Source organism: Danio rerio, chromosome 7 (assembly GCF_052040795.2).
Source record: "Danio rerio strain M-AB ecotype USA chromosome 7, GRCz13ab, whole genome shotgun sequence".
NCBI lineage: Eukaryota > Metazoa > Chordata > Actinopteri > Cypriniformes > Danionidae > Danio > Danio rerio.
Genome location: NC_141027.1, coordinates 22,478,836 through 22,492,990, shown reverse-complemented (window position 1 = coordinate 22,492,990; position 14,155 = coordinate 22,478,836). Strand labels below are relative to the sequence as shown.

General features: G+C 35.3%; 1 protein-coding gene across 12 annotated transcripts in view; it reads right to left on the bottom strand.

Annotated features, from left to right (window-relative positions):
- The window catches only part of fgf11a (fibroblast growth factor 11a), a 182,128-nt gene that overhangs the window by 113,672 nt on the left and 54,301 nt on the right, over nucleotides 1-14,155 (bottom strand). For 3 of the 12 annotated variants that reach the window (XM_087259270.1, NM_001442072.1, NM_001442073.1), the window contains 2 exon segments: nucleotides 5,143-5,394; nucleotides 4,679-5,027 (listed from right to left, as the gene is read on the bottom strand). The exons of 2 other annotated variants lie outside the window; for them this stretch is intronic. In XM_087259270.1, the coding sequence (XP_087115396.1) occupies nucleotides 4,679-4,871 (193 nt within the window). In that variant the 5' untranslated portion in view covers nucleotides 4,872-5,027; nucleotides 5,143-5,394. 12 annotated transcript variants of the gene reach the window in all.

Below are 14,155 nucleotides of genomic sequence, written 5' to 3'. Positions count from 1 at the left end.
TTGTAAGACTTTATTATTCAGAGGTAAAGTGAACTACAGAAGTAGACAGCACTCTATGAAGTATGCACTAAGCAGCTCTCTCTCTAGTTTTATGCTGACAGGCAAAACTGTGCTTTTTGAGGAGGCCACGCTATATAAGTGCTCTCTCTCTGATCCTCTCCATCAAAAAGGAAGGCAAAATCATCCTGTCACCGTTAGCATAACAAAAGCACAAAATCTGAGCTTGACTGCAGCAGCCCATGCTGTACGAACACCCCAAACTGGCAGAAAAGCACTGCGCCAAATACCACCAACCGCCACCATTTTTCATAGACGTAATTACCATTTGGCGGGAGGCGCTTTGCGGCAGCAGATGCCACGTTACGGGACTATGGTTCCCATTGCGATTACTGTGATTTACTTGGGTTGCCAGTGTCATAAATATCCCACCCTGGTGGCACAAGCACAGCTGGGCCCTGAGAGAAGATGGGACCCTCAGGAGAGTGGATTTGTGAATGACTGGATATACTGTATGTATGGGTCCAGGTTGGAGAGAGTGTTCAGTATATCCCAATACTTCTCTGCAAAGTCTAATCAGTAAGACAGTAAGACCCTTCATCAACATCCACAGAGGGATTATCACTGATACATACCTGATGTTCAATTATTGTCTGTTTTTTTTTTTTTCTGTAAAGCTGCTTTGACACAATTTGCATTGTACAAAGTGCTATAGAAATAAAAATGGCTGGACACTTTTAAACTAAAGCAAGCAACACTAGGGGAAAACACATTGCTGTCTGATTTACAGATCATGCAGAATTTTCTCTTTTAAAATTTGTTTTTATATTACTGTTTCTAATATATATTAGGGTTATAATGAATCAGGGTTACTCTGTGATCCATAAGGATCACAACGCACAGTCCGGAACACAAGTGATCCACGGATTAATAACTTTTTTGAACTTATGGGTTAATCCAACATTTATAAATATTGCAGCAAGATCGCCAATTCAAACCGGCGCAACATGAATGACAAATGATAGTGATTTGCATGTGTTTATTATTCCTTTGCAACGCTTCATTTAAATCTGCGTTAGATTGAGAGTTAAAAAATAGGTTAGTTACAATCAATTAAATTACACAGGGATAACAGTTCAACAGTTAAATTTTTCATACTAAATATTTTCCTTTTTTTCAGCTGGTTCTTTCCTGATTTTTATTTTTATTAAAAATACAGGTTCTTAGTTCTGTTTGCTAAAACCAGTGGTTTTTGCTGTAATATTTTTGTGACTCACATTCCTAGTTACAAATATACAAATGTTGCACACACAAAAACAGGCCTATATAAACAAGAGCATATTGGCAACACAAAAAAAAGTGCAAAGTCTAACAAGCATAGGTTATAATTTATATAGTCATTTGATAATTGGTTTAGTTTAATATTAACTTCAGCTAAAGAGACTGGTGGACACAATGTTTTCAGCACAAGTCTATTCTTGGTTTAATTTTGGAGACTGCACTCAGAGATCATCCTTAATGTTCAGTTGTGGCCTGTGTTTATTTTTAATGAATTTGATTGCCATAAAGGTGTCAGAAAGTTTAACATCGTGCTGTAAAATCAGTCTGTGTTGTTGAGCTAACACACACACACACACAAAAAGGTTGATGGCTTTTTATACGCATGTTGTTGCTTTGTTGCTTTTTTATGTAACTATTAACTACTATGTTTATCTTCTGAGGGTTATGGATAAAATATGGTAATTCTAATAGTATAATATGTAACAAAAATGTAATATTTCATAAAATGTTTTAGACTTTGGAAATCACCAATCAACCACTTCATTGTCCAGCTACCCCGCAAGGGGTCCCAACCCCCACTTTGAGAATCACTGCGTTACACCACTAATATATATATATATATATATATATATATATATATATATATATATATATATATATATATATATATATATATATATAATTTAAAACTATTAAAACAACTTTTACATTTTTTTCCCTAATATTTTTGTTCTTCTTCTTCTTCCTCTTTTACTTGTATTATTATTATTATTATTATTATTATTATTATTATTATTATTATTATTATTACTTAACATTTTTTAATCTGTTTAACAAGCATTGCAGTAATATATAATAAAATGTTTCAAAATGAACTTAAATAAATGGTCTCACCTGTACTTCAGTGTAAGCAATGTAAGCACAAGGGCAAATATTCACAGGCAGTTTTTCAAACCATTACTATCTCTGTTTGAAATGTGCCATGGGGAGCTCACTGTTCTATTTTGAAATTGCATTTAATTTTCCTCCAGGCCATGTAAAGTACTGCACTTTGGATTAAAAAGTAAAGTTTATTTTTTTTAATCACCCATTTAGTGGCTTGAAAACTTCACCAGAAAGCCAGAGTCAGGAATTCACATTTAGAGATAACTTAGATATCTAATTTTCACCGTTTTTCTGCATCTCATGTCTGTATTCAAAACTATGAAGGTTAGATTTAATAATGTGATTCTTGAGAATTTTTTTTTAGGACTAGTAGAAATAATGGATAAAATGTCTTTCTAATCTGTGTATTTGATTACTGGTCTAGTTTTAGACTTGTATTAGACTTCCACTGACAGCCCAAATTTAGCCTTGTGTTAGCGTTTTACATTTAGATGTATATTAGAAGCAAATTGCTTGGAGGATAATCAAGAAGATGAAGAAAAAGGAGAAAGAGACAGAAGTCATAATCCCTCCAGAATGATAAACACACAAAGTTTGATGCGATTCTGTTCCACATCTGTTCTTTCATGTCATTTTCGTTCTATCAAGTTCTATGTTACTTGCCTCTTGAGTTGAATGATATATTCACACAGGGTGAATGTCTCACTGGGGTTAATTATGTAAACATATGACCCACACAAAGACATTCACAAACACATGGTTTCTGGTGGATCGGAGGACAGAAGGGAGGGAGAGACTGGAACCGCTCACCGTAAATGAGGCTGTGACATTTTTATGTTCACGTGAAGGATTGCGGCATGTATCAGGTTCGTCGGTGATCGTAAATTAACAGGTGTTGTCGAAAGCAGTACAGAGACATGCAGCAAAATGATCAGAGCGATTACAAAGCGGTGCGCAGTTCTGGGTCCCAGACAACATAAACTCAGTGTGTCGACACACGCTCTTCAGTTTAGGCTAGACCATAATCAACCTTCAAAGTCTCAAGGATCACATTCACTCTGTAACAGTGGAAATGCTTATTTTTAAAAAAAGAGATGCAATCCTGAAAGTAAAGGTTCTTGTTTGACATCAGAGGTTCCTTATAGAACCATTGACATTCATGGAACCTTTCCATTACTCAAAAGGTTATTTTACAGGGAAAAGGATTTAAAAAGGGCTAAAGACGATTAAAATGTTCTTCAAACTTAAAAAAGGTATTTTTATCCCTTTAACTAGCCCTCCATGAAAAACATGTTTAGATTGCATTTCTTGATTCCTAATGTCGCAAGTCAACACACTTAATGTGTTTTTTTTTTCAACACATCCCATAATTTCTTAAATATCAGGCTTTACCAAATGGTTGATGTGTTGATTTATGATAAAAGCACTGAGCTTTATATATATATATATATATATATATATATATATATATATATATATATATATATATATATATATATATATATATATATATATATATATATATATATATATATATATATATAATTATTAAAATATGAAGTATAAGACCAAGACCAAAAAAATCTTTAAAATAAAACTTTTTGGACACTAAATTACCTTTTTTTTAAAGTATGCCAGAAATTTTCGTTTAACATGTTTTCTTTTTTTTTTTTTTTACAATAAAATCAAAATCTAGTGTAGTAGCGCAAAATAATTATGTTTGTTTGATTTTTTTTTTTTGTAAACCAACAATGCTGTGTTTGCAAGGCATTATTTAAAACAGTCATTCTTCAAATGACTTTAGCAGTCATTATTTAACACAGTCAAAACATGGTCAACCGTTTGGTAGAGGGGCAGTCAAAGAGTTAGGAAGTGATCACTAAAAGGTTCTTTAAACAAAATAGTTATTTTACTGTATAGCATCACTGTGAAAATATATTTGTTTTTAGGAATGCTCCAACAAAAACAAATAAATTACTGCTGTAAACCCAAATAACTTTTTTTGAACAATGACTTAACATTTTTTTAATACAGTGAAAAAACAATGAACACAATTGAAGGGCACAAATAACAGATGAGCCTTGTCAAAATATCTTCTTTTGTGTTCCCCAGAAAAAGAAAGCCATTCTGACATGTTGATTACATGATGCTGAATAAATGATTTTATTCCATTACTAAACATCATGCCAGCAGCAAGAACCTGGATGAGATCAAACCATACTTTCTGAACAGTCAACAATGACCCTTAGCTGACTATTTTCATACAGCATGATTAACAAACGGCCTCATTTCTGAACCATAATCTCAGAGGTCCTTCAAATCCAATCACTTACTCTATCAGTCAACCTGCCATAACTCAAAGAGATTACTTCTTATGGCCATGTCAATCCTATTTACACATGTATTGCAAATTCCACCACCACTGCCATCTCAATAAAAGAGGATACAGTATACTTGGAATATAGCTGATTTCAACAAGAGAGAGGGTTTAAAGCTTGGTTTACCAGCAACTCACCGGGTCTTTTTTCTAGCTTTCTTCCTCGACTGCCACAAAGCCGGACTTTGGAGATGAGGATGAGGATCTGCTTCTGGCAGAGTGACTTGTTGCTCTTGGGGCAAGGCTTGCGTTTGTTGGAGATCTGCCGGTTGGCCTTGGGGTCCTTGACTTCCCTTCTCTGCCGGATCAGTGAGCTGGCGAGGGCAGCCATTTTGCTGTGCCCCGCTCACCCGTGGGGCGCAGAAGGCGTCAGTGGCCTGCCCACCTGTCCGATCACCCAGGGTCACAGAGGAGAGGAGCCGGAGACGGCAGATGTTTGGACTACAGCAGGATCTCCCACAATAACCAAGGGAAGAATGCGTCACAACTTGACAGGGAACAAAAATGGGCCTGGTTTAGATGGGTACAGGGGGTGTGGCAAAACACTTGTGAAGTTCACAATAAACTTTAGCTATCAAAATAGTCAGAGAAACTTAAATTACCTTGTGGGGTGATTCTGATGAACAGCAGCTATCGTAGTTAGGATTGCTTATTTTAGATCTTGCTGCACAGTATGTGGACTGGAAAAGTGGCAGCAGATGATCCATGAAACTGTACTGGTATTCTGAAATATAAGCGAGCCATCACAGCACCATCATACTCTTCCTTTCCGGCTCTATTCCCTGAAGATGCCTCTCACTTCCATCCCATAGTTTGGGGTCGGTTTTCAGAAACCTCTCAGGTTGAAAATCGTTCTACATATGATTTGGAAAAAGGCATTAAAAAGTCCAATCGTTTTATCCGTATGGTTCCAACTGCTAAAACGAAGAACATCAACACTAGCATGAAGCAAAAATGCAGATCCTACGAAGGAACAATACCCTGAGACAATCTTAGTGAAACTCCATTACCTGATTCCAAAGTATCGCATCCATGACACTATGACTGCAAAAAATAAAAAAGACAGACACATTGACGAAAAGTCAAAAACTGATGTCATCAACCCTGGACCTCATGTCTGTGGATGATCAGATGGATAGGGATAAGAGGAATCGGAAGTTCTTTTCCCTTTCAGCCCTTCAGACATTCCCCTTTGCTCCCTTTCCCCAAGCTCCCGAGAGAGTGTTTGTAAATTCCAGCAGCTTCCGCAGATAGAGGTGACATTCATGAACGAGTGAGAGCGCGAGAGAGCGGAGGGGAGCACCAAGCCTCCCCCAGACTCCCGTAAGGCAACCAGGCGGCGAGCACTGAGGAACCCGTAGCTCCGTGTCCTTCACACCACTTGAGAGGAGAGGTGGGAGGGAGGCACGGATGGAGGGATGAAACGGAGGAATGTTAAGGATGGATGGTGCACATATCTGTTTGTCCGGCTTTACATGCTGTAAAGGTCCTGTTTGAAGAAGGTCTGCTTTGGGGTCTGTCCCGGTGCTCCGGTCCTCTGTTCTAGCCCAGTTTTCACTGCTGAAAGTATTCTCACCCCTGCAGGCGTGCGTAACAGAGTCTCTTAAGCAAGGCACCTCTGAATCTGCGAAACTGTGAGAGTTTATGTGTGTGTGTGTGTGAATGAGGGTGATTGAGAGAGTGTGTGAATGTGTGACTCTCTGTCTCTCTTTTTTGCTCTCCCTCCCGTCTCCGCTCACAGTGAGTTACGGAGCCAACACTGGCAACATGCTTTGCTTTACTCCCTCGTTCTCTCTTTCCATCTCTTTGTAAACCCTCCCCTTACCTTTTTCTGCCCTCCCTCTCTGTCACTCAGAACCCTCCTTCTTTTCCGATCACTCAAAATCCCTCCTTCTCTTCATGCCCTCACACCCACCCCTCTCAGTCCTCTCATTCCTCCCCCTCTCCTGCTCTCTCTCTCTTTCGCTCTCTCTTTCCCGTCGCTGGCTGCTGTTGTGGTCTGGAGCGTTAAAAAATTAAACCTGCCTCATGCGTCCTTAAAGCGACAGATGAGACAGACAGAGAGAGAGAGAGAGACAGCGAGAGAGAGAGAGAGAGAGAGAGAGAGAGAGAGTCCTTGATTACACTGTTTCCTAAACCCAAATGCCAGTTAAAGTAACAGATATCAACACAATGAAACACTAGTTATAGAGTTGTGACCTTACATCAGTGCTACTACAAATCTGAACACAAACACGATCACAGGTCCATTTATGGTATTGAAAACAGAATGAGTATTTTATTATGCCTGCACCAGGGGTTGTGTGCCAGTCAAAACTGAAATGAGAATGCCTTTACAATCCAATTTAATAATTGAATTGTGAAAGCGAACAGTGTGTGCAACAACAGTGGATAGAATAGATAGAGGGCTGTCTCACTCTTTCTCAGGAAATGTACCCAGAACTACTGGAGGAATTAACCGCTTTTTTGGCATGTCGGTTATACAGGAACTGGGAACATTTTTAGATGTACACTTGTTAGGCTGTACAAACTCCTTTTGGAGGAAGTTAATTAGTTACTACTAGAGGGAAATGAAAGAACTATTAAATTTTGATATTAACTCAAGAGAAGAACATTTCTATAAAAAATTGCAGTATATATAGCTCATATATTCTGTTTAATTTATTAAAGTCTGTATGAACCGGAAGTGGTAACACTTTAATTTGATGGTCTATTTGAGTATTAGTAGACTGTCTGCTTAATACCTGCTGATACTGCTCCTTCAACAGATATTTTACTGACTATAAGAAACTTAGCAAATACATGTCAACTTACACTAACCCTAACCCCAAGCCCAACCTTACAGTCTACTTATAATCTAATGAGAATGTAACTTAAATTCAACAAACGGACCATCAAAATAAAGTGCGACCCAGGAAGTTGCAGAGACTTTTATTTAAACTAAAACAGAATGTTGAGTAGAGGACAGGGGTTTTGCTTTGATAAAAATTTCCTCATAGACAATTAACGGTAAGGGAACATGGTTAAAATATTGTGGGTGAAGCTGTCAAACTGACACAGATGTTCAGACTTTGATTGAAGATTACCTAAACAACCATTTGTTTTTGGTGAATTAAGTTCTATAAAGAACATAGATTTTAACCTGCAAGTGATTTCTTCACTGATGCATGTCTAAATAAATTTGTCATGAAACGGGTGCTGAATGACTCTGTATAAATTATAATATTTTAACAAAAAATATAATTGTATAGCACATTAATGTACAAATTAATGCAATTTACTGTATGTGTTGGCATATGCATATATGATATATTTACAGTGAGTTGATTATTGTATCTATACTGTTAATGGTTTTTTCAAATTACACAATATTTAACTGTAATATGAACTATATTTTACTGTAAGACAGTTATGCAGTACGTTACTGTATTTTAAAGTTGCCTTTTAAAAAGTACTGTATTTTTACAGTACAGACATACAATACTGTAAATACATATACAACAATATAAATAGTGCTATGTATATGCTGTAACCGTTTACAACTCTCAAATTACACAGTATTTAGCAGGTATATAAACTGTATTTTACTGTAGGACAGTTATGCAGCGTTGCTGTATTTTAAAGTTGCATTGTAAAAAAATAATGTATATTTTACAGTACAATACTATACTGTAAATACATATACAATAATATAAACAGTGACATGTATATGCTGTAACTGTAAACAGTTTTTGTGAATTCCCTAGTATTTAACTGTTATATGAACTATATTTTACTGTAGGACAGTTATGCAGAATGTTACTGTATTTTAAAGTTGCATTATGAAAATTACTGTATATTTTACGGTACAGACTTACAATACTGTAAATACATATACAATAATATAAATAGTGCTATGTATATGCTGTAACAAAAGTTTTTGCAAATTACACAGTATTTAACTGTAATATGAACTGTATTTTACTGTAGGACAATTATGCAGCATGTAACTGTATTTTAAAGTTAAATCGTTAAAAAAAAACTACATTTTACAGTACAGACATACACTACTGTAAATATATATATATATATACACAACAATCTAAATAGTGCTATGTATAAGCTGTAATTGATTTAAAGTAATTTACTGTAGATTTACTGTAGAAATAAATAGCAAATTATATTAACAGTTTAGGCTCTGCTATTATTTGCAATGTTTTTACTCACAGCATTAGCTGTGATACCTGTAGATCTATATTATTTCTAGATTAGCTCCAAAACGTTGTAATTATCATTTACTGAAAATCATTTGTTCACTGAAGAGCTGTTTACTAATAGAATAAGATTTTTATGTGTGGTTCTCACCTGCTGTAACAAAACATACTGAATGATTCCAAAATCAAGGCACATTATGTTTGTGTATTACATCCTCATTTAGTATTTTGCTTAATTCAAAAGCAATAAGTATAAATCAAACACAAAAAAATTAAATGAATTTCACTTGCTACTATTAGTATTAAATAACCCACATTCATCTCTCAAATGTTACCTGTAATAAAAAACTAATTTCCACACTTTATTTTCTCTTCCCCTCCCCTTTATACACCCGATTGATCACATTTCCTCTCATATTCATGTCTGAGCTGATAAAAACATAATTCATTCAACTCAGACAGAAAACCAGGAAAGTGACTTGCGTCAGCAGCTTTTTAACGCTTTTAAAAGGACAGAAATGCTCTAAAAACCTTCTTTAAAACACATGCTGTGAATACTGATGTTTTTTTCCCTGCTTTTCTACTTCCGCTTCTCGGTTCAGTGGGGAAACATTGAGCAGCAGAAGTGTGCATACAGGTTGAATGGGGCTCTGATCCCTTCACTAGCAGACTAATTCAAATCAACGTTATAATAAGGTTTTATAACCCACAGCAAGTTTGAATTAGTCATGGCCTGTGACGCCTCTATTTGCGTGTTGCTCCAGCGCCAGCACACTTATTGATGCGGTGGAGGATTTTCTTTCTAGGCACAGAGTCAAAGCCATTTTAATCAGCAGAGTTATGACTGTGACATCCAGTGGCGATGCTGGACAGAGACGAGTCAGCGAAGACATGCAAAACATCTGGGAAAGGACAGGGATAAAGGAATGACTTTGACGTGGATGGTTACATGGAAAGATTCCCATGTTGTCAAAACCATGATGTAACTGGCGTTCAGTCTGTCAGAGATGATCATAGTCAACTGAGAACCTAGAGGATCTGAAGCGGGGCTATGCATGCTTGTCAGTTTGTTTGTTTTTTTGTTGCATGAAGATCATCAGTTGAAAAAATAAAATAAATAAATACATTTAATAGCGAGACAGTGGCTCAGTGGATAGCACTATTGGCTCACAGCACGAAGGTCACTGGTTCAAGTCCTGGCTGGGTTAGTTGATGTTCCTGTATGGAGTTAGGAGTATGTTCTCCCTGTGTTCGTGTGGGTTTCCTCCAGGTGCTCTGTTTTCCCCCACAGTCCAAAGACATCCGCTATAGGTCAATTGAATAAACTAAATTGGCCGTATGTGTGTGTGGATGAGTGTTTATGGATGTTTCACAATACTAGGTTGCAGGCGGAAGGGCATTCACTCTGGAAAACATGCTGGATAAGTTTTTGGAACTAAAGCCTGGTTTTTACTTTTGCATCTAGTGATCAGCGTGACCCATCTATACTTCTGCATGCTGTTTGTGTTGCTCTACACAAACACTTCTGAAATGCTAGCTGGCAGTAAGTTTTTATGCTCCTCTCTGTCAATTTTTTTCGTCGATGTTTTTTTTCTTTTTCTGAACGCTACCTTAATGTAGAAGTGACTCAAACTCGCTCATTTTGATGCGGGAAACAACAACTTTAATCATAAGTTAACACAAAATAACAGTTTCCATCCCCTTCACAGGACTCGACACCTGTAAACACTCGCTTCAACGGGTTCGCGCAGCTCTCTGTCCCGCCCATACTTGTCAGCGCTACCAAGAAAATAATAATAATATGCTTTCAATAAAAAAATAAAATAAAATAAAATAAAACTAACTTATAAAATACAAACGTAAGGTACAGTTTTGTCTGTAGGAAAAGAAGATATACATATCAGAAAAACACACCATCAGAAAAAATAAAACAAACACCAAATATAAAAATAATATAAAACCTTAATGAAAACATAAATGCTAAAAAGTTTCAGTGAGGTTTAGAATAAAATTTGAGAAAAAAAAACTTTCCAAAATTCCCATATTCAGAGGTGTAAATGTCACGGACCCGGTACGCATAGTTACAATAGAAGTGATAAAATTGACCAATAAAGCTGCTATTGTTTTTCAAAAACAAGCATGTGTTGTATTCTGTCTATAACAGTATAAGTTACAGCTGCAGTCTTTATGATGTCTTTGAGGAAAGTTTGGGTCTTTCTCAAGGGTAGGACATAAACGGCTGTATTTCCTTTTTGGCAAAAGTGAATGCTTTCATTTTAATAGTGCATGTCCAGTGAAGGATGGAGACTGCACCGGCAGAGAGGACAGACCTCTTCCATTTTAATCAGTCTGTTAAAGCGCAGCATTGAACTCCTGCTGTTATATGGACTTTACATCATGACTACACTACATCTATCAGATTGCAGAAATCATTAAAAAGCACTAACACACAAACATTCATACACATATTTACATAGCCCGAATTCAGAGCAGAAATTTACTGAAAATAATACTAGAATTGCTTTCTATTGAGCACTATTAAGATGTCATGTCCATGAAACTGCAGAGAGTAAACTTTGGATGTATCTTTCATAAGGCTCTGTTTAAAAGTTGGCAAGTAATTTCCATTTAAAATGAGACAGCACTTTACAATGGCAAACAGAGATGTCTTCTTCATTTAAATATGTTTCTATTCAGAACTGAATATTGTAGGGAAAATAATTGTAGCTAATACATATTCCAACTGATCTAATAATATTCACACTGTAGATTATGTTGGTGTAAATCCATTGTATGAACATGCATACCGACTTTTAAACATTGACTGTTGTTTAGCTTGACACAGTAAAATAAATAAATCAACATTGATTAATATAATATTAAATACATAAGTAGTAATTTTAATAAATTAATAAATACAAAAAGTCAATTTGAAAATAATATTTAAAAGAATTACTTCACTAAAACAGCTATATTTCTGTATTAATAAAACTAAAAAGCAACTTAATTAAATTAAATTAATAAAATGTGCACATATAATAGAAATAATGTTTAAATAAAATTTCTTCAACTGACAATGAAAAACAAATAAATAAATAAAAAAACAATTCCAAATCAATAAAATAACATAACAGTAGTATTTAAATTCCACTAAAATATATAAAAAAAGAAATGCTCATCATGAATGAACTCTCATTCAGACACAAAGTCATCTGTATTTCATGTAAAGACTGGAGCAGATTTCAAGTTTTAAAGATGTACTTTGGACGCAGACTGTATCTGTCAGAGATTATGGAGTGGAAAGACTACATTCAGGTTAATTTCTCTCCAAATGTGTTCACTGAGCACACATACACACACACGTACACTCCCCTGAGAGGCTGATCACTGCGCTCAGGGAGAAACTCTTCTGATTAAGACTTCATAAGTGTGTCTTGAGCTCAGGGACACTTTGAACAGACCACAAAACACTCACAGACACACAGAAATACTCAACCACTCACACATTGTATTAAAAAATGATGTTCTTATGTTCCCAAATTGATGTTTTTAATATACTGTAACTCGAGATGGTGTGTAACGTTGCAGTTTGAGCAAAAACATCTGCATATCCATGAAGCTCAAATAATTAGCTTTTTTAAAGAATTAAAACTCTTTTTTTAGAGATGTTTACAGATGTGGCACATTGCTAAAAGCAGCACATTTTAACAAATTTGTTCTTCTGGTTGAAAAAGCAAAGTTAAAGCTAAGTCACAGAATATGATTGGGATTGATCACCACAACTGAAAAATACAAATAAAAGTTGATTCTGGGTGTTCTCCACCTTTATTTATGAGAAATTACATGTCTGATCCAATCACAGACATCATTCAGACATCGTTCAGTCATTGAGTCATGAATGCCCATTTCCTAAGTGTGCAAACACAAAAGTGTTGTTTCCGTTTCCCCTATATGAGTATCTGTGTGTGTGCAGGTGTGCGTGTCTGTTTGCATTGACATTGGCAGTTTAATGCATGCACTTAACCAAAGTCCCCTGTTTATCTAACCCTTCCCTCCTTTCACACTCTACCCTCCCACCTCATCAAAGCTGCAACACACATTTGTTAAGCCCTTTTTGAATTGGAAATATGAAAAAAAAAAAAAAAAAACACTGCTGAAAGTGGGTATATAAGGGCTACAACAAATGTGCCCCTGGACCACAAAACCAGTTATGAGTGTCCATTTTATTTATATATATTTTATTTATATATTTCCATTGATGTTTAGTTTGTAAGGATAGGACAATATTTGAAAATCCAACACAATCTCACTGCAATTTGTAACTTTTTGATTTAGTAGCTAATTCGTATAAATTCGTAAAAAATCTAGAAAATCTGTAATCTGAAGGTTCCAGAAAATCATCTTTAAAGTCGTTTAAATTAAGTTCTTTAAAGTTAAGTTTTGATATATTTACAATAAGAAATGGACAATATATTTAAGGAATATGACCTATAATGATTATTTTAAGCATTAAAATCAATAATTTTGACACACAATATATGGCAATTGGCAAAAATATACCCAAACACAGATAGACCAGAGGTGCGTTCAACTTTATGTAGTCCTGCACAGACCGATCGATATCTTTCTCAAAGTGATGCATGCCAGTTAGAAATTGTTTGACTTGATGCTGCATCGACACTGCGTTACTGTCACATGTGGCAATAAACTACCATGACCGCTTTTCAAGATCAGATGATTGAGTCATCTAAAGAGCGACTGCAGGAGCTGCAACGACGACACCGATAATACACAACTGGCTGGATTCACCACATGACAACAACCACGCGTGTTTTGGGTTTAATTTTTTTTTTCAAGTCGTTATCCAGATATTTTATTAAATTTATTTTGTTTACTGTTATTCTATGTTGTTGAGTGTGACTTGTTGCTGTCAACTTTCGGCTATTGCTGTAAACCTAATTGCCCTTTGGGGACAATAAAGACATTCTACTCTAATCTAAAAATAAAAAAATAAAAATAATAATAATAATAATAATATATATATATATATATATATATATATATATATATATATATATATATATATATATATATATATATATATATATATATATATATATATATATATATATAATCTTAATCATTTAGGGGCCATTCCTCAACTATGGCCACTTTGAGCCTTGTAAAGTTGAGTGAAAAAAAAAACTTATTCAAAATTAACGTAACATAGCCTCCTCATAAGTTTAAATAATTTGTCTAGTTTTAAAAGGGTGGACCACTGTGATATCATATTTTAAACTTTAGTTGATGTGTAATGTAGCTGTGTGAACATAAACAACATCTCTGAATGTAAAAAGTTATAAGTTCAATGCAAAGGGAGACCTTGATTTTTACAGAGTTAGCTTAGCAAAGCCTACAATGA